The sequence below is a fragment of the Durotheca rogersii genome, assembly GCF_024521655.1.
Source record: "Durotheca rogersii strain YMJ 92031201 chromosome Unknown GGS23scaffold_15, whole genome shotgun sequence".
NCBI classification, from domain to species: domain Eukaryota; kingdom Fungi; phylum Ascomycota; class Sordariomycetes; order Xylariales; family Xylariaceae; genus Durotheca; species Durotheca rogersii.
This window is the reverse complement of record NW_026251246.1, coordinates 222817-249393: the sequence shown is the minus strand read 5'-3', so window position 1 is coordinate 249393 and position 26577 is coordinate 222817. Positions and strand designations below refer to the sequence as shown.

The window sequence follows — 26577 nt, the reverse complement described above, 5'->3', positions numbered from 1 at the left end:
CCCGTGATGCTATTGCGATTTTGCACCCAAGCCGGTGTCCGACACTTGTGTGTTTTCTGTCGGTCCGTGCTCGAGTCGGCCGACACCACGTAGACTCGCACATTCGGGCCGTTTGCTGCTGCGTTGACTAACCAAAGCCTGGGAGAGGCGAATGTTGGTTTTGTCTCTTCCGCCTCATTTTCGGTGATGGCCTCGTTTCACGATCCCTGTCGCCGCGCCGGATCCGGTGAATGGCTATCAGCTATTTTATCTACCTAAGTATGTGCGTACACCACACCGATCCTCCCTCCAACACGCCATTGCTACGGAGGGTCCCAACGAAATCTCGCGAAAGCTCAGACCAGGAGCAACGAATCACGCCGCCGTCAAGGCAGGGGATATGAATCTCTACCTGTGTACATACAAGCGGCAGGGTACCGAGCCATGTCGGCAGATACCCACCTAGCTCCCCATCCATTCCAGGGGGGAGGGGGGGCCAGCGATGTTTCCTTTCGGATCCAACTCCGTCTGGAATCGGATCATATAATAATCGTCGTCATCCACTCGCTCGTGGCTCTCGTGGATTCCTCTCCTACGCGCCTACATACCGGTCTGCAGGGAAAGGAGCTGGCCGTTTCAACACCAACACCGGCCGGCCGCGGTAGACGAATCTAATTTGCCGAATTAGGGTACGCTCTGACCTAGCTGCCATTTACCCGGCGAGAATCTATGGTGGAGTCCCCATGGCAACCCTTCAGGGCGCCATGAGAGCGCCATTGTCACGATGAAGGGTGACGTACATGCTAGCAGACATGGCCTCGGCCCAGACGGGTAGGCGGATAGGCGGGCGGACGGTGCGTGGTCTTCATGTACGCAGGGCACGGCAACGCGCATGGATAGGCTGCCTTGCGCACCATCCATACACGACTCGACGGGACCCTCTCTCCATGCGTCTACGGGTTTGTGTTTAGGCCCTCCCCAAGGCGAGGAGAAACATGCGATTAATTCCATCCTCGCCAAGACGCGGCCGTATTTCGCATTGCACTAGAGAGCGCGCCGCGGGTGTAAGCGAGTTTTTGGGCGGACCAAGCCAAAACGAACTATGGGGTCGACACGACACGGCTCGCTAATATTGTAGATGCTGCCCGATGTACACACAGCACGGACAAGAAAAGCGCCTGAGGGAGAGGAGGGGGGGGTTCCTTGATATTATTATGTTAGGAGCTGGTCTCGCAGCCCAAATGGCATGATTCTTTCACCACGCACCGCTATCATCCAATTTCTGAAATCCCATCCACCATCCGCCGAAATGTAATGGTACGTGCTAATTTCGATATCTGCTCTCGATGGCTTCACACTTCCTCGCCACCATCCAACTGCTGCTTTCAAACCGGTTCGGGCTCCGCGGAAAACATCACGCAACTAACCCAGTCTAAAGCCCTCTCTCGCGGATCCAGGTGCAGGTTTTCTCTTCTTGTCTTCCTACCGTCACGCTTCGTTCGGGCGTGCAGTCCAGCATTTGCTAACGACTTTTACCCCCCCTCTCGTTTCCTTCTAGGGCCTCTCGTTGGTTTTCGTGTCCGTCAAGTCGACAACCCACCTCCTGCGCTATCTCAGTCATATTACGATCGCCTTCTCCCGCGACGCTGTACTCGATCATACATGATATACGTCCAAAGTGACTCGATTTCTATTTTCGTTAGTGTTATGCCAAGCAGTCCCGAGAACCAGACTTTCGAACAAGTTCTGGCTAGAGAGCCTAGAATTGTAGGTAGCGAGGCCCAAGGAACCGGATGGGATGGAACGGCTTATTACGCTACCACGGTTGACGTGCATTGCGCTGGATACGCTGGGGCCGGATCCGTAAATCGTTCGAATACCACGGCTCGCGATGCATCCGATAGCGATAGACTATACGCATAGAAAAAGTGTAGTTATCGTGCAATTCTGGGAGATATATGCCATAGTGTATCATTGCCCTTGCGTAACCAAGTCTACTTCGTTTGTATACTCTACGCCCGACTTGCCTAACTTAGTTACTTTGCTCCCAAAAAGGACCTGCTCTCTATTCAGCCGACTCTTCTCAAAGGGCTGAATCTAGTACCAAGCATTCCATCTCGATAAGATGCTTATAGGAGGTCACTTGACGGGTCTGCTTCGACTCCTTTGTGGCCTAACTAACCGCAATTCCGCAGCCCTGGTTCACTTTGCTGGCCGGTTGCCTGTGTTTGGTATCCCGATATCTATCAGCCGCAAGAACTATTGATTTGTGATTTGGAATCTGGTATTCTACACTGACGAATCGAGGTAAGCCTCCGTCGGCCACGCAGAGACACAGCATCAAACCCCAGAGAAGGGAGAGGCACTAGATTCATTTTCAACTAGTGTAGTCACAAAAAGAAAAGGAGGAACAAAAAAGAAAAAGGAGAAGAAAAACCCGTGGACACAGGTACTCTATAAGTAATCTATTTTACTGTCAGCGAGATATTATCTATTCCCTTTTTTTGTTCCTTTCATGACATTTGGTAAGGATAGTTCTTACCTCACGCCCATATACTGGCCTAGACGAGTCTGCAGTCTGTAATAATCCCCCTAGCACCTCGAAACCTAGAATTGCGACATGGGTGAGCCTTGCATAGCACCTTGTATCTTTCTATATGGGTTGAGCAGAATGTGATAAATCAGCGTAATCACGAGGCGTTCGGTATCCGTAAATTCCCAAGCCATGTTCCCGTTGCTCTCAGCATACAGGGAGATATTACGGTCACGCCCGCCAGGGCTCGGGGAAAATGTATGTTCTTAGATGGATTGTCATTTTCAGCGGCATTGCGCGCCCTGGGCCACGCACTTTTACTTCTTCCTGTTTCGACCCCATTCCCGCGGAACGACGACAAGGGCCCGACATCTACGCCCGTAAGCTGAATGTTAGTCCCCAAGAGATCCTTCGATCTCCCGGCATCACCAACAACAAAAAAAAAAAAAATTCCCAGAGGACGTCCGCATCACTCTTGGCTCGCTTCGAGGCTGCCGATAGGGAACAGCCGCTTCCGATGGCAATGCATTCCGAGCCAATATCACACGACGGAAACGGCTAGGTTATGATACGATGCTCGCCCTCCGTACTAGGCACGGAGTCGCATAGCTAACTAGGAAGGTCCCTGGGCTGAGCCGTACAGTGGCCTGTGATGGTCTGTGGCGGCGAAAGTGCCAGCCCAACTCGACACAACCAACCCGAAAGAGGGTGTATCACACCTCAAAAGCAAACATGACGGCATTGGGTAGGCTGTGAAGGGAAGGCCCTATACAGCCTACTCATATGTATCTCCATGACCGTTATCGGAAATTCTTCACTCCACAACGCATAGCATGGTTAGGCATATGCATACTGGGAGGGGCCGTCAGCCGTCTTGCCGCGAGCAGCAGTGTCGTACTAACCCATATGTCTTCCAGGGGGTTAAGGCACCTATGCTACGCATTGGCCGGGCATTGTCGACGTGGTGGACCCCAGAGACCATGCAGAAGCGCGTCAACCGTCACCTAGGGTCCGTAGGGGGGTCTCGTCTCCTACGGCTGTCATACACCAAATCCAAGGTGAAGTGATCTGCCCGAGCGGCTTATAAATTTTATTGTCATTAACGTTCAGCCCCGCGAGGTCCCGTTCTAGACCGCAAGGCCACCGTGATCCTAATGCCCTCTCTCCTTCGAGAACGGGGTGAAACAACCCATGGGACTCGGAACACTAATAATAGCCGGACAGCATAACGCGTCATATCTCGTATATCTGTATGTGAGGCATGACAAGGTTGGATGACACCTGAGGAAATAAGAGGCGCTCCTAGCGGCAGCAGGGAAAGGGAAGGGGGGGGGTTGAGAAGGCTCCGGCCCCCTAGCCCCCCCCTAGTCCTCTCAGGGTCACATAACGTCGGCACATTGATTCTAAGTGCAGCCACTGCCACGAAACATTCCTGCCAGACGGGCATCTGTGGGTTCGAAACTGTGATTACAAGGGAGGGAGGGGAATACCCTACGCACATGCCTTAACGTCGCCGATCACATGGAATAAGGAGTTCAGCTCGGGAGCCCCCGAGGGCACTCGACGAAAACGGCGCGAGGCGGCGATATATACTTCGACAACGGCAGCTTGGCGCCGCCATCCTCAAGGTTGTGGTAGGTCTACGACGATCCTCTCGAAGGCGCTGGAGAGCGTCTCGAAAACGCCCCTGCGAAAGGGAGAACGGGTAACCAATATCGCATTAATCAGGAGGCGCGAGGTACATCTCACAAAAACGCGCGGCGAGTAACGGTAGCCAGGATGGCGATGGGAGCAGCCGCCGGCAGCATCGAGATCATATCATCGATCCATTTGCCCACCCACCCCTTGCCCTTCCCCTTCCCCTCTTCTGACGGCAGACACGATCGACGGACCGCCCAATCATCCACATCGTCGTCCCAACCATCGTCGGCACCTAGCTCCGCTCCTCGGGGGGAGCAGAGCATCGGCAGAGCCTGCTCTGATCAATCACATGTCGCAGCGTACGACCTGGTCCCCCTTGCTCTGGAGGCCTGGAGCCGTTGAGGCCGCTTGACCAGGGCCCAGCTTGCCACTCGAGCGCCGCCCATACCCACGCACATATGTACATGCGCACGGGGGATCGAGCGATAGGCGTCGGGAGGGGTGGGGGCTCGGGGGCTCGGAACTGGACGCGCAAACGTACGTGTAGAGACAGACAAGCCTCCATACAGGGCCACGTTACGTCCACGCAGAGTGGATGTTGGTTCCCGGGCCCCGCTGAAGATCGGGCGCTCACTGGGAAATCGCTCACCGGCTCAGACTGTCTGCTCCACGTATCTCTCTCCCTACGCACCCACGAGCCCGTAAAATCGCTCTCGTGAATCGACGGGGGAGGGGGAGAGGAGGGGCCACCTACCAAGGATTCTCTGGCCCGAGGAGGAGGAAGAGAAAAAGAAAAAGAAAAAGGGACGAGCCAGAGAGTCAGAAAGAAAAAACTAAGAAAAAATCCTGTTTCCGCGCCAGGACGCTCCCAACCAACCGGATACCTGCCCCGGGGCGTAGCCTTGACCTGTGGGAGGCGCTGCTACATGCGTCCAGGCCAGGCCAAGTGGTCTAGACAAGGCTAACCCTGTGGAGGGAGGGAAGGACGGTATATATGGACCGGGCCTGTATATACCGACTGGCTATATGTAGCTATCCGGTACTTGAGAGGATGCTAGTCCCAGTCACCCGGGACTTCTTCGGACGCCTCCCGTACCATTCGTGGGAGACCGAATAGATGACTATCACGGAATGACCATTATATTCTCTAACTGCATTATTCTGTTTTCGTTCAAGTCCTCTTCCCGAGTTGACTGTATCCATATCTGGGCGGAGGGGGGGGGTGAGGGGGGGTGAGGGGGAGGGTGAGGCCGTCGGCTACTTGTTCAGCTCCTCACTTCTCGGTGATCGCCTCTCCCGGGTTCGTCGTGCGGGGGCCGGACGGGTCAGTAACATGTACCTAGGTATACTACCGTTAAGCGAGTTCTGCGATCGCCGGGTACGCCTCGGGGGCGAGTGAAGTAGCCTAGAAGCATAGCTGTAGCGGTAAGCAGGTGGCTCGCGTCCGTAAGTTAGCCCTGGGTAGATAACCCCTTAGAACAGACCATAGAGTCGGAACAGCGAAGCGCCTATCTGTCTTCCAGCTTCCTAGCAGGAAAGCAACGCCGGCTCAACCCCCGCGCCGCAACCGCTCTCCCTCTACCCCTTTCCCCGTCCCTCTGCCACTGCCGGCTTAGCGTTCCCGCTCCCCTTCATCCACCTCCGCTTCGCCGCCCGAGCCTGCGATGTTAGAGTCCCCAGTTAGCTATTGCTGCTACCCCCGGGAACCCCCGGTAGACTCACCTTTGCCGCGAAACTTAGTGTATGCTTCGTCGCCGGCCAGTCCTTGCGTAAGAGGCTGATCGTGACGAGCATGAGCGTCGCGCACTCACGGCTACAGAGCGACCGCGCCAAGAGCTGCGCCAGCGTGTTGCCGCTCACCGGGACCCGATCGCCCGCTGCCATTGCGACAAAGATGCGCTCAAGCTCCGTCAGCGACATGTTGATTTGCTTGCCCTCGTGGAGCCGCGCTGCCGCGGCGCTCCCTCTCGATATCGTGCCCGCCTGCGCTGCGCGCTCCGCGCCCCCAAGGTCGACGAGGTCGAGAAGTCCCTCGCGCAGCTTGCCGCCGCCATCGCGGACGCGTATCTCAAGGCGTATTATGAGGTGCGATCGTGATGAAGAGGCGTTGAGTGGGGTGTAAGCAACATGGCGCGCGCCCGCCCCCGCCGTGACGAGCGCGTCGAAGTCGGCGGGGTTTCGTAGTGGCGTTGGGTCCGGGTTCACGAGGGTGTGGTCCGTTTTTGAGACGAGCTTCTTTTCGCTGCTGCCGTCCGGCTTCAGCTGGCACAGCTCGCCGTTATAGATCTCGTAGCAGGCCCCGGCGGCGTCGGCGTCGAGGCCGAGGGCCGCGAGCCGTGCTAGCTCGGCAAAGAGCCGCGTCCGCACGCGGGGGATGATTCCGTCGCCCGTCGCGTGCTCGGCTACGCCGCCCCCTTGGCCCGGGGGGGGCTCTTCGTGGTGGCTCATCGTGTACGTCTTGCCTGTCCCCGACTGCCCGTAGCAGACGACGCAGGCCCGCTTGCCGTCGAGGAAAGCCTGTACGAAGTGGTCGACCTCGTCGAACACGTCGGCGTTCGTATTCGACGGCAGGAAGACCCGCTCGAACTCGTGCGTCGGCGTCCACCTGGCTTTCGGACCGCCGTGGATCTCCGTTCCGTATTCCTTGAACTTGAGTTTTGCCGGGAGATCATGGAAGTCTGACCGCTCTTCCTTGTAGTTGAGTAACTCGCCCTCATCGACCGGCCGAATTCGGCATACGACTCGGATCGCGCCTCTCAACTTTTGGAATTCTTCGAAGAGTCGGTGTCGTCTAGACTCCTCTGCGAGAAGCCTGTCCGACAGCATATTTATCTTAGCATCCCAGGCTTTACTTAGAGCTGTATTCGAGGAGTGTTTCTCTCGCTCCAGCTCTTGCTGTTTCGTTTCAAAGAGGGACTTTTCAGCAGCTAATGCTGCCTGCGTATGTCTGACCTCCGCCTCGAGAGTCTGGATTGCTGCCTGCTTCTCCTGAAGCTTCGCTTCGAAGTCCACCTGCATATCTCGCATTTGGCCTTGTATACCTCGTTTATCCGCGTCGAAGTCTTCCGCCAGTCTCGCATTTTCTACCTCGAGTGTTTCTATCTCTCGTAGGTAGGTTATTAGATCCTCTTCATGTTTCCACTGTAGCCTCGCAATTTCGGCCTCGAGCCTCGTGCGCATGTCTGCGAATCTTTTCTCGTGGCCGTCTTGGACTCTTCGCAACTGGCTCGACTTTTCCTTCACGGTTCTTATGTTTTCGACCTCCTTTTTGAATAACCGGATCAATTCTTCGGGATTGATGTTGAGATTGGGGTTATCATCTTGGTTCTGTAGGCTGAGTTCTTGAATTTTGGCATCTTTGCTGCTTGTTCCAGTCTGGAGCTCTTCTTCGTGTAGCTTCTTCTCGGAGCTCAGTTCATCCGAAACATCGTGGTGCATCTTCTTTGTCTCCTGTAGTTGTATGTAGAGCATCCTTACGTTCGCCTCCCATTTTCCTCGACGTTCCTCGAACCCCTTCTCACATTGCTTGATGTGGGTATCGAACAGAGCCTGAGCATTTCTGCTCGCCTGGTCTAGCTCTTGCTGGTGCTTCTTCACCATGTATTCAAAATCGCCCTGGTGTTTCTCGGAGCAGATAATCAGCTGCTCCAGATGTGCACTTAGAGCCTTGAAAAGTTTCCTTTTGAATTCGTATAGCCCAGTCATGAGATCCGGTATTTCCCTCGTGGTTCCCGGTTGGCTTTCTGATATCTCCTGGGCTGCTGTTTGGGTCTTGTCAAGAAGAGTATGTAGTCTTGAGATCTCGCAAATTTTCATTCTATGGTCCTTTTCCCAAGCTTCTCTTTCTTCGAGTTCCCTGTGAAACGAGTCCACGATCTCTCGTTTTACGCATTCTACCCTGTCGGAAACCTTCGCGTCTGTCGGTCCACATTCTGTGGGATATCTGCGCTTAGCTACATTGTCACATTGAAGCTGTTTGTTGAGAATACGACCCTCGGTGCTTGCCGGGTCTAATTCGTCATGGAGATCCGAGTTTTTTGACTTCCCTTTAATGCTGTACTCTCTCTCGTCCGTTCCAAGCTGGGAATTGCCAGCTTCATTTTCGGCGTCACGCACTCGCTGAAGAGAACCCCTGTCCTCTCCTCTTGTTCCTTCTAGCTTGCTACAATGTCCCGAGACATTCGTTTCTGGGTCCTTTCGATATTCAATTGCACGGGCCACATTTTGGTCGCAGTGCTTGTCTAAGGGGTTCCGCTGTTTACCCTGTTCTTTGTAGGCTTTTCGTTTCGGTCTGTTAGCTACCAGGTCTCTCACGGGGGTGTCAGGGCCGCGAGTCGAGAGTCGTGTTCCTGTGCGAGCTCTCCTCACCTTCCTTTGTAGCTGGACTTATCTCTCCTTGGAGGCTTCTCTGACAGCCGAGAACTTCGTCAACTATTCCTAGTATGGCATCTAGTTGCTGACGAAAGCCGTCGATTCTTCCCTCAACTGTGTTTGCCCCGCCATAGATGCCAACTAGGACCACTAAGCGTCAGTTAGGGACTCCATACTTAAGATCTAAAGGTTAAACGGAACTCGGAGCACCTTACATCGGATTCTGTTGTAGTCTTGTATGAGTGGCCGTGCTGGCGTGGAGTCCGGTGTCGGCCCTGTAAAGGTTGCTATTTCTCGAGAACGGATAGAACCCTACGTCGAGGCAGTCGATCAGTCTCAAAGCCTTGTTCCTATACTATAATATTATCTCGAGGCTGGAATTATGTTGTAGCGAAACATTGGCCTTGGCAGCGTTGGCATTCTGGATTGGGATCGACATACCTGACCACTATCATGACCTGTAAAGGCTGATGTGCTCTTGGGCTCCAATGTCCAGTCAAAGGTTAAGTACATGTTTGAACGGGCCGTCGGGTATTGAGCATTAGATAATTTTAAATACTAGAGGGGTCACTTCGATCACTTTAGGGGCGAGGAGGCAGTATATAACAGGAATTCACCCCTTTGTTTTAACCGGTAATTTTGCTGATGTATCAACTCCTCTAAGTCGTCGCACCCAGCTGAAAGGGGGTGACAGAATTCCCTTGTCCTCTTAAATGCATAGAAGAGTCTCCGACGAAGGAAACTTCGCAGCTACCGTCGAAGGAACTGGTAGATAATGTACAACGGGACTGTGACGTGGTGGCCTGGAGGGTCCTTACCAGCCTTGCTTGGTCAGTTCCTTGACTCGGCTGATTGCTGCTTTAAATCCTCGCTTAAACCTTTTCTGCCATCGTTGACTCTTGAGTCTTTTTCGCTTTAAGCCCGGTCGCTCGTGGAATCTCTGTTGTTGAAAATCCTGGCGCACCTTGTTTTGATTTATTTGGACAGCCAACAGCTTGAGTGACCTGCCCACATCGACATTTTGACGGACATGGATGGTGCGGCCGGTTCGTGCGACGAGGCGCAAAGGGGGACGCTCGAGAGCCTGACGCTGTGGCGTTGTTTGGGTTTTAGCGAGCTCTGTGACGTCGAAATCGGGCCCAAAGGCGGGATCTTCGTCTAGTGGGTTTTCGTATGCAGCCATGTTTGGCTTTTTGATCGTTTCCTGGTTATCCTGAGCCGGGCGCGGATCCCGGCCAGGGTTCAGCCAGTCGAAGTTGGAAGCGTACGACCGAGACTGCACCCGAGGGTGTAAAGGGGAATTGGTGGGACGAGGTGAGTTCGCGACTCGTTTTCTGTGGTGGGTACGCAATGTGGTTGACATCGGCCTCATTATTTGGAGAACCGGGAATACGGGCGCGATGGTAGGAGGGCACGACGGCCATCGCGATATCGGGCGTCCGAACCGCGGCATCGATCGAGCTATAGCCTGCGTAATCCGAGAGAGCTCGGCCCTGAGCCGATGTTGTCAGTGTCCGCACCTAGAAGAAAGACACTGGCTGAGATGGAACATTACCTACATGGTGTGAGAGTTTGACGAGGCGGTTAGGCTATGGCAACGAGCATGGCAAATCCGTCTAATGTTCTTCGCGGGCGAGGAAGAGGAGTAAAGCTGTGAAGCTCGTCAAATGTGACGATTGGTCCCTAGGAGTTCCGCCATTGGCCAGAGCACCATATTAGGTAATCGTCTAGACTCTGCCGCTACTTAGGTACTGGTTTTTTATGTAATCACCATCCAACAATGTGTGGCGCAGGTGGCGGATGTGGATGGCTTTCAACAGATGCCGCCTCCGGGTAACCTCTAGGTAGGGTTAGGTACATACTAAGTCCCGCACTAGAGGGGGGAACCCCGGTATATGCATGATACCTTCTATCCATATACATGCATACTATGTGTACCGAATCAGCAGCAGCTGTTCTTCTATCCGCCAGCCTTTAGCGCCCTCCAAACCTTTCTCTTCCATCAACATTTCATACCCAAACCGCCGCTATTTCCACCCACACAAGCTCGACGCCAATACAATTGACGACATTCTCAGCTTCCCAAGCTGCGCCTGTTGAGCTCCGCTGCTACCGAGCCCTGCGACGATGGCGTATAATCCGTACGGTGGAGGTAAGTCTCGTCCCGATATTCCATGCGACTTTCGTAGTGAACACTGAACTGCGTCCGACCTGTACTGACGCCGACATCTATCTCAAGTTCCCGGCTTCGGCCCGCCTCCGACGTATAATTCCTACCCTGGTGCCAATGGCGCTCCAGGCGTCCCGTCTGCTCCTGGTCTAGGTAGGTGACTTTTATGATCCAGCCCCGCCCACATCTCTACCTACTTAACGATCTACCCGCCTGCCACCCCGTCTGTCTGCCTGCGTGGCACGATATGCTGATGTTTATTTCCAGGACCTCCACCAGGCATGTCTGCCCCAGGAACGGCGCCACCACCTGGCGTTCAGCAGCACAACATCAATCAAGCTAATCGACCTAGCGGTCTGCCATCCAACTTCCAAGCTCCCCCGAACATGCCTAATATCAACTTCAACGCCCCCGTGATCCGTCTCGGTACGACCTCCGCGAAACCCCCGACCCCCGGAATATCGGGCCGCAAGGATAGCGAGACGCCCACCTCTGCCGGACCCAGAGCAGGCGTAGGCATGGATCGCGGGCTCGATCAGACCCGACAGGCCATACGGGAGAATATGCAGGCGCTCGCTCCGCCCACTAGAGAAGAGATCGTGCGGACAGTGTTTGTGAGCGGCATCGTGGACGGGATCGGCGGCAATGAAAACGTCGAGAAGATACTCGACGCCGCGGGAAAACTGCGCCGCTGGGACCGAGCCACCGACGCGAGCGGCAAAGAGATGACGTTCGGCTTCGCCCAGTTCGACGATGCTGAGGCCCTCTGGATCGCCTCGGAGATCTTGAAGGAAATCGAGGTGCCCGTGAAGAAGCAGGTGCCATCGGAGGAGCCAGCCGACGACGACGACGCCTATGCAAGATTCGAGAAAGTGCCACTTCAGATTCGGCTCGATGAAAACTCTATAAAGTACCTAGACGCGTATAAAGAGAGTCGGCCTGACGATTCGGGCGCAGAAGCAAGGCTTGAGGCGGCTAGAGGTGCGTTGAAGCAGATTATAAAGAACCTCTTCTACCCTTCGTCAAAACCGGGAGCAGATGTGGACGGAGACGTCACCATGGGCGATGGTTCGGCTCAGAACGGAGACAATGTTGAGGTGGTTAATATCCCCTTGGCACAGGAGGACGAGCTCGCCGACATTCCGGCGGAGATGCGAGAGACGGTCGCCGCCGAGATTGCCGCATTCCGGGAACGGAGCATCAAGCGAGACTTGGAGCGCCTCAAGCGAGAAGAAGAGCTCGAGGCGATGGAGCGCCAGCGAAATGGCGCCCAGAGGCCGTCCCGCCTCTCATCCCCGCCGCCGTCTAGCGCAAACACCATTCCCTTAGGACCTCGGGGTGTTCCAAACGCCCCATCCGGCCCCAAGGGGCAGAAGTCCGACTTGGGTAAGGACTTTAACCGATCGATCAACTTTGTCAATGGCGGAGCAAACGGTAGCTCGGGGTATAGCCGAGAGGAGGAGGAGGACTCAGCTAGCGACGAGGAATTGGAGCGTCAACGGCTCGCCAAGCAGAATGCGGAGGCCGAGAAGCTCTATCTAGACGCGGAACGTCGGTGGCTCAACCGGGAAAAATCTAGAACGGCTGCTCTCGAACGAGAAAAGGAGCGCGACGAGTCAGACGCCAAGGATTTCGCCAAAAACCGTGATAAGATGCTACAGCGACTCAAGCACTTTGATGACGAGGCGGAGGCGTCGCGAAAGACGGAGGAATATTACAAGGACCGTAGCGCGTGGATTCGAAACCGCACCGCATTTCGGGCTAGGGAGATTGCAGCGGACGATGCGGACCGCCAAGCCGAAGAGCAGGAGCGCGTCAAAGAAGAGGCAGAGCGCGAGCAGGCCAGGGGCATGGCCGACTCGTTCCTCGAGAGGCAAGCACAAGAAATGGAACAGCGGCAAGCCAGCAGAATCGGCATCGCCGCGCCGCAACCCTTCAAGCTCTCTCTCGGCGCCGCGGCAAAGGCACAAGCACAGCGTGCGGCGCCGCAAAGAAAGACCATTGCCGAGGTCGAGGGCTTACTCGAGGACGAAGATGAAGACGCTACCTCGAGACGTCAGCTTATCCCGATCAAGTTTGAACCGGCGGCGGCGGCGGCCATGTCTGACGAGGAGCGCGACCGAGCCGTGCGCGCCTTGGCCCAAGAGATTCCCAACGAGAAGGATGGCCTCTGGGAGTGGGATGTGAAGTGGGATTTCCTCGACGAGAGCGTTATCCGCGAGAAACTCCGGCCCTTCGTCGAGAAGAAGCTGGTGGAGTACCTGGGTGTTCAGGAGCAGCTCCTCATCGAAGTGGTCGAGGAACACCTTCGGAAGCATGCCAGGCCCGGAGACCTGGTCGAAGAGCTAGCAGAGGTACGCGAACGACGACGCTATGCAGTTTTCTAGAGCACGGTCGAGCTAACTGTATTTCTAGGCCCTAGATGACGAAGCCGAAGCGCTTGTCAAGAAGCTTTGGCGAATGGTCATCTTCTTCACCGAAAGCGAGAAGCGCGGTCTCTCTGCCTAGACTATGGAAGCGAGCCGGCGCCTCGCCGCTTCACAACATGAGTAACGACCACTCGTAGCCGTCGTAGCGAGGCAGTACGGAAGAGTTTTGAGATGCTCGAGGTAGCATCAAGCCCCGATGAAAGCATGCCCCCTTAATGGAATCATCAAGCTCCGGATCGCACACGGCGTTTGATGGAAGAGATTTGGGACAGCTCGATGCTTCGCGCTCGCCTGGGTGATCTGTCCCATCGTACCGAGGCCAACATAGACCGAGGCGACCCCGCTTACATCCACGGCCACCGTACGGTTGAGTTTTGGGATCAATTATGGATTTGACGAGAGCCGTTAGTGTTATTTTAACTCTGCTATGGACGGCGGAGTTCATTCCACACATTTTATCAGCGACAGATGAAGAGGGACCCCGAGAGACGATACATCACTCAGGCGGAGCATGCAGAGTCGGACGGAGCGGTGTGGGCCTCGTGGGGTGCCGAGGTAAACACGACGAGACCCCGGCCAGTTAGGCCAAATGTAATAATTTACGACCCCGGGCTTTGTAGCGACCTACATATATAAATAGGAAAACAGGAATTTGGTTAGGCAAGCGGGTACATCCCGTCTCGAAGCCAGTTGAGTAGAAATACGCGAGTGATGTGTTGATTCCCCAGGTTGCAGAGCGCCTTGCTGTGCACCTCCACCATTTCCCGTCACCTCACCATTTCTCCTTTGTCTCCACGGCCGACGGTTACGCCCCGCCCGGCCGCCCCAACGAACCCCCATCGTGGAGCGTCTCGGCTAGCTGTCCCGCTAACTTCGGTTACATTTCCATCCACTGTTGAAAACACCGACGCGTCCTATTTTATCATTCATCGATTTATTCCGCCCCTGTTCTTCCCCCGCCTCCACTACTCATCATCTTTTCCATTCGACTTACTCGGGATTTTTACCTGGTAGCGCTCTATTCCACGCACCGCTACTACTTACCAGTTTCAATCTGGGTGCCATGGCCCGCGTCGATATCGCCGCTCCTGCTACTACTACCACCACGACTGCTACTGCTCAGAGCGATGACGCCCTCCCGCCGTGGATCAAGACGCGGCCGCCAGCCGTGCCGCACACGCTCGTGTCGTTCCCCGAGGAGCACGTGCTGCTGGTGACGCTGAACCGGCCGGCGCAGCTCAACGCGATCCATCGGGCGCAGCACTTCGCGCTCGGGCGGCTGTGGGCCTGGTACGACGCGGAGCCGGCGCTGCGCTGCGCGGTGCTGGCGGGCGCGGGGCGGGCCTTCTGCGCGGGGGCCGACCTGCGCGAGTGGGACCAGCGCCACCACGGCGACGCGTCCTCCTCCTCCGCTTCCTCCGCCCCTGCCGGAGGGCAAGAGGAGGAGGAGGAGGAGGGGCCGGCGGGGCTCCCGCGCGGCGGGTTCGGCGGGCTGAGCAACCGCGCCGGCCGCAAGCCCGTAATCGCGGCCGTGCACGGCGCCTGCCTCGGCGGCGGCATGGAGATGGCGATCAACTGCGACCTGGTGGTGGCGGGGGCGCGCGGCGCGCGGTTCGGGCTGCCGGAGGTCGGCGTCGGCGTCGTGGCGGTGGCGGGGGGGCTGCCGCGGCTCGCGCAGAGCGTCGGGCGCCAGCGCGCGGCGGAGATGGCGCTCGCGGGGCGCACGACGTACTCGGCGCAGCGGATGCTGGAGTGGGGGCTCGTGAACGAGGTGGTGGCGGAGGAGGAGGGAGGAGTAGGGGGCGAGAACGCACCGGTGCTGCGCGCCGCCCTCGCCTGGGCCCGCCGGATCGCGGCGAACAGCCCCGACGCCGTCCTCGTCAGCCGCGAGGGCCTGAAGCTCGCCTGGGACGGGGCCGGCCCCGAGGCCGCGACCGAGACGCTGATGCGCGGCTGGTACGCGCGGATCGACGGCGGCGAGAACATGGTCGAGGGCGTGCGGAGCTTCGTCGAGAGGCGGAAGCCGGTCTGGAAGAATAGTAAGCTGTGAGCTAGGGTGGGATTTAACTAGGTCTAGGAATATGTAACCGGAGTTATTCAAATTTCTGTTTCTTCTTCCTCTGGGCCTATCGCCTCGACAGCACAAGACGCTACAGTGCCTACTCTTCCTACAGACATGCCTGCGTGAACAGCACCCCTCTACACTCCCCCATCCTAAACTCCCTCGGCATCTTCAGCCATTTTTCTCTCCCGTTCCCACCACCTCTCCTTCGCCTCCACGACGAGGCCGACCTCCTTCTCCCACTGCTCCTCATACTTCGGCAGCACGCGGCCCGTCGTCCCCGGCGCCGGGTCCCCCGCGAGAGCTCGCAACCCCTCGAAATAGCCCTCGTAGTCGAAGGCGATGTTGAAGAACGGCAGGCCGTCCCCGACATCGGCCACGCGCTCCCGCTCCCACTTATCCATCTCCTCTCGAGACGGAAGCGTCCCCCGGCCGGCGAACACGCGTGCCGCAGCCACGGCCTGCCACTCGAAGACGCGGAACGTGAGGCCGCCGGTAATCTACGAGTCAGTTAGCCTTGGCATCTCGATATTATTACCCTTGCTGGCCTTGGCGAAGACGTCATGCGTAGCGAAAGGGGGAGAGGAGAGGCAGGCCAAAAAGAGAAAGCCCTTACCATTCCTATGAACGCCATCGTCGGGTCACGGCGGCTAAACACGTGCTGGTAGAGTCCATCTATCCTCCGATTCCGGATCTCGACTGGGGGCAGCTGTCTCCCCTGCCCCTTCTCCTCCCCTCCTCCCGACTGCAGGTACGGGAAGCTGAAGTCGTAGCCGGTGGCGAAGTAGACGACGTCGACGCCGTCGGCGACCGAGCCGTCGGCGAACTCGACGCGGCGCGCGGCCGGGTCGAGGCGCGCGATGGCAGACCGCAGCGCGACGTGCGGGTGCACGAACGGCGTCCAGCCGAAGGCGGGCAGCGGCCGGCGCACCGACGCGATGACGGGGCGCCGCGCCACCGCGCGGATCTCGTGGATCGCGTCGACGGCCGACACGGACCCGCCTACCACGACCACTTTCTTTGCGTCCCAGACCGTCAGTACGAGAGCGCTTGTTTCCGGGAACCCTTGCGAACTTCGGACGCTGGAGGGGCGGAGGGGGCTAAGGGCAGAACAACGAGGGAGACGACAAACCTTGCCCGCAAACGCTTCCGCGCCGCGGTAGTGCTTGCTGTGCATGATGCTGCCCGGGTGCCGCTCCTCGTACTCGACTAAGCCGGGGATGTCGGGGACGTACGGGACGTTATAGTGGCCGGCGGCGACGACGACGGCGTCGAACTCCTCCTGCCACCAGCGGTCCCTGGCGCCGGGCGCCTCCTGCCGGAGCGTCAGGACCCAGGCCTGGCCGGGGCTGTCCGTCTTCTTCTCGGCGCGCTCGACCGTGGTGTTGAGCGAGACGAGCTTCTCGTGGCCGCCGCGGGCGAAGATCTGCTCGACCCAGTCGCGCACCACCTGGCGGTGGCGGAACGGCGCGTCCGGCCCGAAGTCCGCGAGCGTCCGCTCCGACAGGGTATCCGGCAGCGGCTCCTGCGTGAAGCTCATCGTCGACGGCGGCAGGTTGCTGTGCAGCGCCTCGTGCACCCCCGTGTCCGAGTACCGGTTCCGGTGCGAGTTGCTCTCCGCCCGCGCAGTCTCGCATGGGAACCGGTCCGGCACGGGGATGGGGCGGTCTGCGCGCTGCTCGACGAGGGCGCGGAGCGATGGGATTCCCGGCACGAGGTCAGGGGAGTAGACCCTGGATAGCGTGTGAGAGTGTACCTATCTCCATTATGATAGTGCTCTCGCAGCCGCAGACAGGACGAGGCTAGAAGGCGGAGACAATGTCGTAACTTACCATGTCCCTCCCACAACAGCATGCCTCTCGAACACGCGGATCTCATCGAACGCCTGCTCCTTGACTAGGGCATCCGTCGCAATGGCACCAGCCGGTCCTGCGCCTATGACGGCAACACGGCGGATCGGATTTGCCATAGTCTCGACGTCGTTTAGATCGCTGCAATTGGGGTTTCTAACTGAGTCTCATCCCTACTCCTAGATGCTCGAGACGATTAGTGCCCCTGACATACCTATATCGACTTCCCGGAGAACCTCGTCTCAATAATACCTAGGTACGTACCTTCCACAGTACCAATCCCCGCTCCGACTTTGTTAGATCCCCTACGTCTGCCCGCTCGATCCAAAGACTTCTTCTCTTAGAGACTCGTAGGACCATAGCTCATCGAAAACCGTCCGTCCTAATACGCGAACGCGTATAGAGCAGTGACATGTTAATGTCTGCCCTGATCCAGTCGGTCTAATAGGTGGACCTGCCTGCCGAGCGTCAACAATGCCAAGGAAGCTGGGTGCCGGCCCCGGATCCACGGACCCGGGCCACGTTCTCGTGGCGACGTAGGGATCTTCTACCACTCCGTGGACGGGCACCATTCCGCACAAGATCACGTCGTCGCTTCGATGGATGAGGCTGGAATAGCGGCTCTTCGAGCCACAGCATCGGACCCAGGAAGCGCTTACATAGATTTACCTACGAAATGGGCATGCCGCAAGCCCTATGGGGGCTCCTCTCCTCATCTCAGTCGGGGGAGATGGTGCCTAGCTTGCATCTTCGGATGCGGGGTGAAGCGATCTTATCAACGAGTATGTACGATGTGTAGATCGTGGGACACCACATAGGCGAGTGACGTCAGGTAGGCATAGGCATTCGACGATGTAGGCGAAAGCCTCTGCCCTGGCAGTTTTTTAATCTGGCTACTGCATATGACGAGTCCCGGGGGTCTACCAAAGGATATGACGTGCTTTGAGGATGATCGCAGTCTCTGACTACTTATGAGATCCGAGTGAATGGCAGTTCTCGTCGTCGGGCAATACCCTGGGTCTCGCGTGACTTGCCGATCCTCTCCGTAGACCGACCATCTGACGGTTCAGGACATCATAAACTCCTCCTACCATGCTCGAGAAGGCCGAAACGCTGCATCCGACCGAGGAGGTGGCCTTGTACTTGGAGGATTCCCAGGTTGCCATCGACTCGGAAGCCAAAAAGAGGCTTGTGAGGACACTGGATGTAGGTTCCTCTCCGCATCTTACAGTGGTACAAGACTAATAGGAGAATAGTTGCACATCATCCCGTGAGCCATCACCGCGCCCCTTAGCGACGGCTTGCAAAATCTAATAATAACTTGAATACAGCATCGCGACACTCCTTTACCTATTAGGCTTCCTGGATAGAGTCAACATCGGCAACGCACGGTGAGTAGAGTCTTTGAGTGGCCCCGCGAGTGCGGCCTCTAGCCTGCGGCAACAGCCTCTACGACCTCGAGGAAGACCTCGGGTCGGTGGGCAACCAGTTGCAGATCCTGGTTTCGATACTCTTCGTGACGCACTTCACGCTCGAGCTGCCGTCGAACTGGGTCATAAAGAAGATCCGCCCGTCGCGATGGATCGCGTTCACTACCACGAGCTGGGGCATCATCGCCACGCCCTCCGGCATCACCCGGAACTTCGGGGGCATGCTCGCCTGCCGTCCCCTGCTGGGAGCCTTCGAGGGTGGCCTGTTCCTGGGGCTGGCCACGCACCTCACCTTCTTTTACACTAAGCGGGATATGGCGCTGCACATCGCGTACCTATCTCTTCGCCCGTTCTGCCATCGCCGGCGCGACTGGAGGATTGCTGGCATACGGGATCGGCTTCATGGGTGGCGAGTGCGCTTTTTGCTCTCTCCTCCTGGACCTATTTGCAGAGAAACCTTGGTGCTAAGGATGCTCTCAGGCATTTCTGGGCTTTGGGGTTGGCGACGGATTAGGATTATGATCATCGAGGGCATCCCCCCTCATATGCGAGCGCCATCGTGCAGGTCCTCACCATTCCCTGCTATTCATTGGGAGCAATAAGCTACCCGGTTATCGGCCGAGTCTCCGATCATCAGCACCGCCGGGGCATCTGGCTTGTGCTACTTGGTGCCGTTTCAGTGGCCGGATATGGAATGCTTCTGTCAAACGGCGGCAGCGCAGTTAGCTATGCCGGATGCTTCCTTGTGGCCGCGGGCGTGTTTGTGATTATTGGTCTTCCCCTGGCTTGGCTACCCTCGAACGTCCCCAGGTACGGGAAGCGCTCGGTGACAATCGCCATGCAAGCTATGATAGGCAACAGTGCCGGCATCACGGCCAGTTTCGTAGGTTTTCCTCAATGTATCACTGTGCAAATTGTGCGCAACTAACATAGTGCAATAGCTATACCCTTCCGCCGAGGGCCCCTGTTACGTCAAGGGTCACATCATCGCCACGTCCATGGCGGCCTTTGGTGTGCTCCCATTCGACTTCATGTGGCTCTTCTACGAGTGGTCGAACAAGAGAAGGACAGGAGAAAAGGAAGACGGTAAAATCCAAGACACGTCGGACTCTAAAGTCAAGAAATTAGGCAGCAAGAGCCCTCGATCTGTCTACGTGACCTAGAAGCATCTCGGCCAAGGCAATACGATTTCATATATACCATACCTAATCGATAAAAGTCCGCCCTGCCCTATTCATTTCCAGGACCCGAAGAGCCCCTTTCCCAGTGAAGCAGCACAATTGTGTTAATATCTATCGGGAGTCGACAAGTAGGAGATCGCATAGGGAGGCTCCGATCCTGTGACGGCAAGAACAGGCGGATCAGTACGGGGCGATTTAAATAAATATATCGCTTACGGTGTACGCCTCACATACCTCGGGCAGCTTTCTTGGCTGCCTGCTCCAAGCTGAGAGGGGGGGGGCAAGGGGGAGCACCCCGGATACCACGGGCTATAAATTGGTGTCTAGCCCACGTCCCCTATTTTTCTTACCCCCTTCTCACTTACGATTCTTGACAGCTCCCCCTTTTTTGCCGCTTCCTAGATCAACTCATTTCCTCTCCTTATACCATACCTATCCACTATGGCAGCAAATACGGTGTATGTCATCACTGGCGCCAATAGGGGCTTAGGTCTCGGCTTGACCAAGGCACTCCTGGGTCGCCCGTCGACAACCGTCATCGCCACGGTGCGCAACGGTGAAGCCGTCGCCACGCTTCAATCCGAAACCGACAGCATCACCGCCGCCAACAAGACTACCCTCTACATATTGAAGCTGGACTTCTCGTCGGCCGTCCCCCCCGAGAAGATCATCGAGACCTTCAACGCGGCCACCGGCGCCGGCGACGTCAGCCACGCCGACGTGCTCATCTGCAACGCGGCCTCCGTGTTTCCCATGGCCCCCAGCGCCGCCGTCAAAGCCGAGCACCTCCGCGCAGCCTTCGAGGCCAACACGATCGCGTCGCTGCTGGTGTTCCAGGCCTTCTGGCCGCTGCTCCAGAAGTCGCCCTCCCGAGCCCCCAAGGTCGTCATGGTGACCTCGTCTCTCGGCTGCATAACGAACATGGAGCGCGTGCCCGCCGGCGCCTACGGGCCCAGCAAGGCGGCGCTCAACTACCTCGCCAAGTCGCTGCACACGCAGCACGAGGCCGGCGGCCTGATAGCCGTCGCCTTGCATCCGGGCTGGGTGCAGACACGTGCCGGCCAGTCGGCGGCCAAGGATTGGGGATTTCCCGGCGAGCCCCCCGTCTCCGTCGATGACAGCGTCAAGGGCATGCTAGATGTCATCGACAAGGCCACGCGAGAGACCGCGTCGGGCAAGTTCGTCACGCAGACGGGCGATGTCATGCCGTGGTAGTGGTCTACCTCGGGGGGTGATTGAGCGCGTAACGGTGCGCGACGAAGGGGGCTTTCACCGGGAGACTATACTCGGCATCGGGTCGGACGTAGCATACGAGAAATACAGAATTGGCTTCGTTTCCCAGCGATTGTTTTCCATGCGTGCCACGTCGAGCGTGACGGACCCTGACAGCCCACCTCCTTTACGATCAGGAAACTTCACCGCCTCATTTGACCCCTGCCAAGCCTGAAACGTAGAATCCTGAGTTACGAAGTAATAGTCATTGCCACCTGTGTATTGCCTAGTAAGATGCTGCACTGCCAACAGCTAGGAAGCGATTCTGTTTTCTGCTCACACCGTGCCTCGGTTGGGCCTTTTGGACTGCCTCAGCTGGCCCATCCGACGGGGCTTTGCTTCACTTCCGGGACTCGAATGGCCAGCCTAGCACCGTGACAGAGCAGGGACATCGTTTAGACACCCGTATTGTGCCTGTCCTGCACAATGCCAGTCTCCTCGGGGGCGAGTCGGCGCGGACAGATGGTGATGCGGAGAGCAGCATACTAGCGCCCACGACGGGCGGATAAGACGAGCGATAAAAGGGGGTCGCGTATGCCAATACTGAATCCCGCCACCGGCCAAGAGAGAACAATAATGAGACGGTTACCCAATATCTCGGGGCCGTCTCTAGCCCCCGTCACCAACTAGTGGTGGTTCGTCGTGGCCAACAGGGAAGCGCAGTTCCGGTACCTGCAACAGCACAGGGAGCTCCGCGACGTGGTCCGCCTCGGCCCCGGCGCCGTATCGTTCGCGAGCCCCGACGCCGGCAAGGTCGTATACGGGCCGAACCGCAAGCTAGCCAAAGTACCTGCGGCGCGGTCCACAGATCTCGCCGGTAGAGCGTGTTCTACCCCGTCCAGACGCAGGTGTCCAAGGGCGAGGTCCACCGGTCACTGTTCGACGCTAGCTGCAGTAGCATCGTCTACGCCGAGTATGAAATACTAACGACATGTGCGAACCTCGAAATACAGCCTCTGGAGGCATTAGAGCATGTTCCGTTTGCCGTGGTTCTACGTGGTGCTAGACACATCATACGGGAAATATTGTTGTTCCAAGCAGATAAAGAATCCTGGCCTCTTCCGCCCCTTTTTGCCTTTTTGGATGACCGCCTCTGAGTAATTCCTGGAATAAAAAGTTCTCGTCATCCCCCTCCCCCCCGCGCCTCGTCCTGTCTTTTCCTATTTATCAATATAGCATACCGTGATATTATGTTTGTGCCTTCGCTATCCTTGCTGTCTTACACACCACGTACAAGCCTCGATAGCCCTCGCGCCCGACACAACTATAGAAGTATTAACAAAACACTCGAGGGTTGGCGGAAAATGACCACTTCCGACACTACTGCAAGTTGTACTGGGTCGAGAAATTCTACCATTGTACATGTGCACGCCTGTACCCGGAACTGCGGGGTGCGTTGAGTGCCTACCGACTGCTTCCGGTCTCACTACAACTACACACACGCGTCCACTAGTACCCCAAGGCAGGTGGGTGGGTTTAGCTCAGGCAGGCCAGTCTATCTACACACGGCGAGAGCCCTCGTCGAGGACCTCCCAAACATGGGTAACCAGCCCTACCCTGACAGAGGCATTTATCAGTTATAAAAAGCATCCTCTCTTCTCTTCTTCTTGTTCTTCGTCGTCGTAGGCATCACGCATCTCCCATCCCCAGGCGCTGCCTTTGCCTCGTCTTCCGTCTTCCCCTCCTCTTCAGCTAGACCCTGTCCAAGCCGCTACTCAGTGCCTCAACATACCCCCTACAACCAACCAGAATCCAACTCAGTCCTCCAGCCGAAAGAGAAAAAGAAAAATGATGCCAGGCCTGTTCTACATCCCGGATCGAGAGCCGAAATGAGAGGGTGGAATCAGGGTTGTCGAGAATCACCTTCCAAGGCTCTTCGGATAGGGCACGAACGCGGCAGAGCGTCGATCCAAGACCCGTGCGTCATCTGGATTGTGAAGGGGCGAAACGTGGTATACGACAACCTCTTGACCACGAACCACGGGGGCGGAGTCATGATGCTGCGCATTCACCTGCTGGGAAACCTTGACGATGGGAGGCCCAGCAGGTAGCGCAGCCGCGCAACGTCCAGGCAGGTGGTTTCCGCCCGGAACTAGAAATTATCCACAAGAAATTACCAGATTATCCCGATCTGAGCAGCATGCAGAACTTTCGCCAATGCCCCGACTACGACGTGGGACTCGATCGGGGCTAGTTCTGCAGCGTTTTTTTCGACGAGGGAGGACGAGCAGGTCGATATGCGATGGCTAGAAGAGAAAGACACCAAAAGAAAAGCAAAGGAGGAACAACAGTGGGAAACTGTGGAATAAAGGTCGCAAGCGAGTGTCGAGAAAGGTTATAAAAGAAAAAGGATATCGTTCCCAAGTTCGTCAAGGTTTCGTCATGGTTGAGGGGATTCATTCCTCTAGGCACACCGACTCGTTACCACACGCGGTTCGCGTGTGGTTTGAGCCCACGCTGGGTGTCGAATGGGGGGTGGCACGTGTCCAAGCCCGTACCCCAGCACCTTAGTATGCCTGGCCCGGAACCGGCTTCCTGCCGACAGGTCCCTGCGGAGGTCCTTGGTATGGCTGCTGGGAAGGGGCGCCACCGTTGGGATTCATCGGGCTAGGGCCCGGAGGCGTCATCCGCCGGCCCATCGTACTCGGGCTTTGGGGTCCTTGGCCGGGAGATTGGGGTCGAGGTCCGGGGCTCATTGGGCCTCTATATGGACTCATCGGGCGCCCGGTTGCGGGAGACTGGGGCCGCATGGTGGCTGGCGACTGCGGGCGTCCACCAGCAGTCATAGGACGGGGCGGGCCACCTTGGGGAGTCATCGGCCGTTGTCCAGGGGGATAGGGGCCCGGGGTTCGAGGCCCACGTTGGCCATTAGGGACGACGGGAGGACCAGGGCGAGAGCCGGGCGGGCCACCAGCCGGGCGGGGCTTCACTGGGCGAGTTGACAAGCACGTTCGCGGCACGACACCCTGTTGGGAGCGGTCGAGTCGGATACATAGCGCCTACGCAGCATTAGCAAGCAGTCAAAACGTAGGTAGAGAATGAAAGAGCAACACTTACCCAGCCGTCATCGTACTCGTGTAGAAGCCTAACTAGTTGGCCAGCTCGCAGTCCCATCTCGTCATCCATAGTGGGGTTGAAATCTAGCTGAGCGCGGTGGACGGTTGACGATGCAGGACCGCCGGCCGCTGCGATGGCCGCAGCGCTATTCGAGGGGCCAGGAGACTGGCCAGGGGACACCGAATTGACGCTGAACTCGGTGCCAGCCGGGCTTGGTGGTCCGGCAAGTACGGTGAGATCCAGGGGCGCGGGAGCATGCTTACGAGTGGAGGCCTGGCGGACGAGAGCGCCGCCGGCTGCGGCACCGGCAGCAAGTCCGGCACCAGCGCCTACAGCACCTGCAACCGCCGCAGTGGGGACGGGAGAAGACTTGGGCGGTACATCCGTGGTTTGAGCGACACCCACAACGTTCTCCGGGGCGTCAAAGGGATTTCTTGGCCGATCGGTGCTGGTAGGCGTGTAAGCAGACTCGGCATGGTTGCCAAACGGATTTTCGGGGTTGTTTGCCTGGCCAGTTGCAGGTCGTTCCCACGGCGAACGCGCCGTCGTAGGGGTGGTTGCACTAGCCGGACTTGTCGCGAGCGCGATCGCGGCACCCTTACTCGATCGTCGCTCAGAGTACACGGGCATGAATTCGGTAACAGGTCGCAGGCTAAGCTGCGGGGCGGTGGCGGTGGTTTGGACAGAAACGGGGCGAGCACCGAATTGGCCATTGACCTTCTCGTCGTCCTCGAGACGTTGTTTCTCGAGCTGCTTTCGGCGCTTGCTGAACAGGAAGAAGATGAGCAGACCAACCACGAGGATTCCTCCCAAAACACCAATGGCGATACCGGCTTTGGCGGCGCCGCTCGTGTCCACACCCGCAGCCGCTTCGGCGGTTGTCGAAGAACTAGGTCCGGTGGATGCGGTGGCCGCAGCATCGGCACCTACGGCATTGGTAGCTGCTGCAGCTTCGGTTGTCTCCAGGCCTGCGGTTCCCAGGGCGGCCACGCCGGGGGTGCTCTTGGCGAGGGCCAGTGTCGAGTGGTCCTCGGTATCGAAGGTGCCGGTGGGCACGATGGATTGGGGAAGTTCGGTCTTGGTGGCCTCTGCTTTTTTTGCTGTGGATGTCGTCTCCCCCACTTGGGCCAGCGATACCCGTCCGGTATCTTTTGGTTCTGTGGCGGTGGTCTGCGCTAGCCTTCCTCGAGTCGTCGTGGGGGCGACCGCGGTCTCGGGGTCCTCGTCAGTTCGGCCAACGGTCGAATAGCCGCCGATTTGACCCTCGAACGTGGGTGACATGGTCGTATAGACGGTTTTGAATATGGTCTCCGGAGCCGGAGCCCTACCTGCCAAGGTAGGCGTCTCCTTTAGGGGAGTGAGCTCGTTCACTACATCCTGGGCGCCGGTAATGAGATCATCCCGGCCACTGCCGCCCTGCCTTCGGTGGAGGTGCTTGTGGCTAGGCATGGTGGAAGCCCGGTCTGGTCGTATATCACAAGGAACGTGTAAAGATACCGCAATGACGATATTGCTTAGGTTCTTGTCGTCGCGAGGGTCTGTCGGTTGCGAGATAGGCAAAAGAATGTAATGCGCTCATGAGCGTAGTAGGCCACTGTTTTGCGACTCGGTATCGAGGGAGAGGCGAGGAGAACGAACAGGTGTCCTCACACGCTTGTTTACCGAGAAGGGTGAGTGATATCCAGCGGGCCTATTATCCGTTCTCGTCGCGGGCCGCGAGTGTAAGGAAGGTGGTGATCCTCGTAGAAGTTCGGGGAACGGGATGTGAAATGAATGGAACCGAGAAGGGATTCGGCGAGGAAAGCCCAATTCTCGTGGGGAGAGGGGAAGGGGAGAGAGAGACCGCGGGCGTAGTTGCGACGGAGGGCGGACGGTGAGGGAGGAGAGGGAGGAGAGAAGAAGGGAGAGGAGGAGGAGGAGGGTAGAAGGAATTAAGGTAGCTGGGGTAGGGTGAAGAGAGAGAGGGAGAGAGAGCGAGGTCAAACCTGTCTCCCGACCAGCCAATGACAGGCAGGGTGGTGCCCTACAAGCTCATCCGAACGCGACCTATACGTACCGGGATACATGTGATATTGTACCTACATTAGGTACCTCCTCCTCCTCATAGAGATGTAAGTAAGTACCTACCTACAATTACATCCTACCTCACCTACACATACATATCTCTACCTCCCATGGTAGGTACATACCATGACGGCAACAGCCTCCGAGGAATGGCTGAGGGATGGATATAGAGGCAGGTTGCATTAGGCCTTAGGTACTGCCAACGGCGAGGTGGATGTACCCTGGATAGCCCGCCCCGGCGAGCTTACTACCTCCTCTACGTAGGTTACTAGATACCCTGCTCACCAACGTGCTTCTATGCTGGGGTCTGGCTAATCCCTCCCGTAAAACCTCATTGGAAGAGCGAATCCTTCCCGGCTCGCCCTCGGGGGCTCTGCATAAACGCAAATTCCGCCGTTCAGGTGTTCCCTGCCCTCAGGAGGGGGGCAACCTTGCACCACGGCGATCTCAGCATTCGGCCCTCAGAAGCGGAAGCACGCATAAAGGCGAATGATTTCCAATTTGCAGCTTTCCCTGGCGTACTTTGTTCGTTTCCTGT

General features: G+C 57.3%; 9 protein-coding genes across 9 annotated transcripts; 5 read left to right on the top strand and 4 right to left on the bottom strand.

Annotated features, from left to right (window-relative positions):
- The first annotated feature begins 1141 nt into the window (after positions 1 to 1141).
- On the top strand, positions 1142 to 2003 carry GGS23DRAFT_120369 (uncharacterized protein). The gene has a single exon (XM_051511073.1). The coding sequence runs from the start codon at positions 1294 to 1296 to the stop codon at positions 1900 to 1902; it is 609 nt and encodes a 202-aa protein (XP_051370656.1). The 5' UTR covers positions 1142 to 1293; the 3' UTR covers positions 1903 to 2003.
- A 3540-nt stretch (positions 2004 to 5543) lies between these two features.
- On the bottom strand, positions 5544 to 9155 carry GGS23DRAFT_120053 (P-loop containing nucleoside triphosphate hydrolase protein). The gene is made up of 5 exons (XM_051511070.1): positions 8966 to 9155; positions 8740 to 8836; positions 8522 to 8665; positions 5876 to 8430; positions 5544 to 5812 (listed from the first exon to the last, which is right to left on the bottom strand). Exons 1-5 carry the CDS (start codon positions 9035 to 9037, stop codon positions 5732 to 5734), a joined length of 2949 nt encoding a protein of 982 aa, XP_051370655.1. The 5' UTR covers positions 9038 to 9155; the 3' UTR covers positions 5544 to 5731.
- A 32-nt stretch (positions 9156 to 9187) lies between these two features.
- GGS23DRAFT_119996 (uncharacterized protein) lies at positions 9188 to 10201 on the bottom strand. Its single transcript, XM_051511069.1, has 2 exons — positions 10084 to 10201; positions 9188 to 10017 (listed from the first exon to the last, which is right to left on the bottom strand). Coding segments are annotated over exons 1-2 (681 nt in total). The 5' UTR covers positions 10086 to 10201; the 3' UTR covers positions 9188 to 9338.
- A 450-nt stretch (positions 10202 to 10651) lies between these two features.
- On the top strand, positions 10652 to 13202 carry GGS23DRAFT_605887 (uncharacterized protein; the record flags this gene model as incomplete). The annotated part of the gene is made up of 4 exons (XM_051519831.1): positions 10652 to 10676; positions 10764 to 10847; positions 10962 to 13048; positions 13110 to 13202. 4 exons carry the CDS (start codon positions 10652 to 10654, stop codon positions 13200 to 13202), a joined length of 2289 nt encoding a protein of 762 aa, XP_051370653.1.
- Positions 13203 to 14186: 984 nt separating this feature from the next.
- Positions 14187 to 15173, top strand: GGS23DRAFT_605886 (enoyl-hydratase; the record flags this gene model as incomplete). The annotated part of the gene is made up of 1 exon (XM_051519830.1): positions 14187 to 15173. The coding sequence occupies one exon, from the start codon at positions 14187 to 14189 to the stop codon at positions 15171 to 15173; it is 987 nt and encodes a 328-aa protein (XP_051370652.1).
- Positions 15174 to 15255: 82 nt separating this feature from the next.
- GGS23DRAFT_611109 (thiol-specific monooxygenase) lies at positions 15256 to 17154 on the bottom strand (the record flags this gene model as incomplete). The annotated part of the gene is made up of 4 exons (XM_051520378.1): positions 15256 to 15685; positions 15802 to 16203; positions 16318 to 16918; positions 17018 to 17154. 4 exons carry the CDS (start codon positions 17152 to 17154, stop codon positions 15338 to 15340), a joined length of 1488 nt encoding a protein of 495 aa, XP_051370651.1. The 3' UTR covers positions 15256 to 15337.
- A 973-nt stretch (positions 17155 to 18127) lies between these two features.
- Positions 18128 to 19858, top strand: GGS23DRAFT_611101 (major facilitator superfamily domain-containing protein; the record flags this gene model as incomplete). The annotated part of the gene is made up of 6 exons (XM_051520377.1): positions 18128 to 18241; positions 18292 to 18305; positions 18367 to 18426; positions 18482 to 18796; positions 19276 to 19348; positions 19407 to 19858. 6 exons carry the CDS (start codon positions 18128 to 18130, stop codon positions 19626 to 19628), a joined length of 798 nt encoding a protein of 265 aa, XP_051370650.1. The 3' UTR covers positions 19629 to 19858.
- On the top strand, positions 19813 to 20976 carry GGS23DRAFT_573865 (short chain dehydrogenase/ reductase). The gene has a single exon (XM_051516705.1). It carries the CDS (start codon positions 20088 to 20090, stop codon positions 20859 to 20861), a length of 774 nt encoding a protein of 257 aa, XP_051370649.1. The 5' UTR covers positions 19813 to 20087; the 3' UTR covers positions 20862 to 20976.
- Positions 20977 to 23197: 2221 nt separating this feature from the next.
- Positions 23198 to 25774, bottom strand: GGS23DRAFT_119894 (uncharacterized protein). Its single transcript, XM_051511068.1, has 2 exons — positions 23976 to 25774; positions 23198 to 23917 (listed from the first exon to the last, which is right to left on the bottom strand). Exons 1-2 carry the CDS (start codon positions 25422 to 25424, stop codon positions 23426 to 23428), a joined length of 1941 nt encoding a protein of 646 aa, XP_051370648.1. The 5' UTR covers positions 25425 to 25774; the 3' UTR covers positions 23198 to 23425.
- Positions 25775 to 26577: the final 803 nt, after the last annotated feature.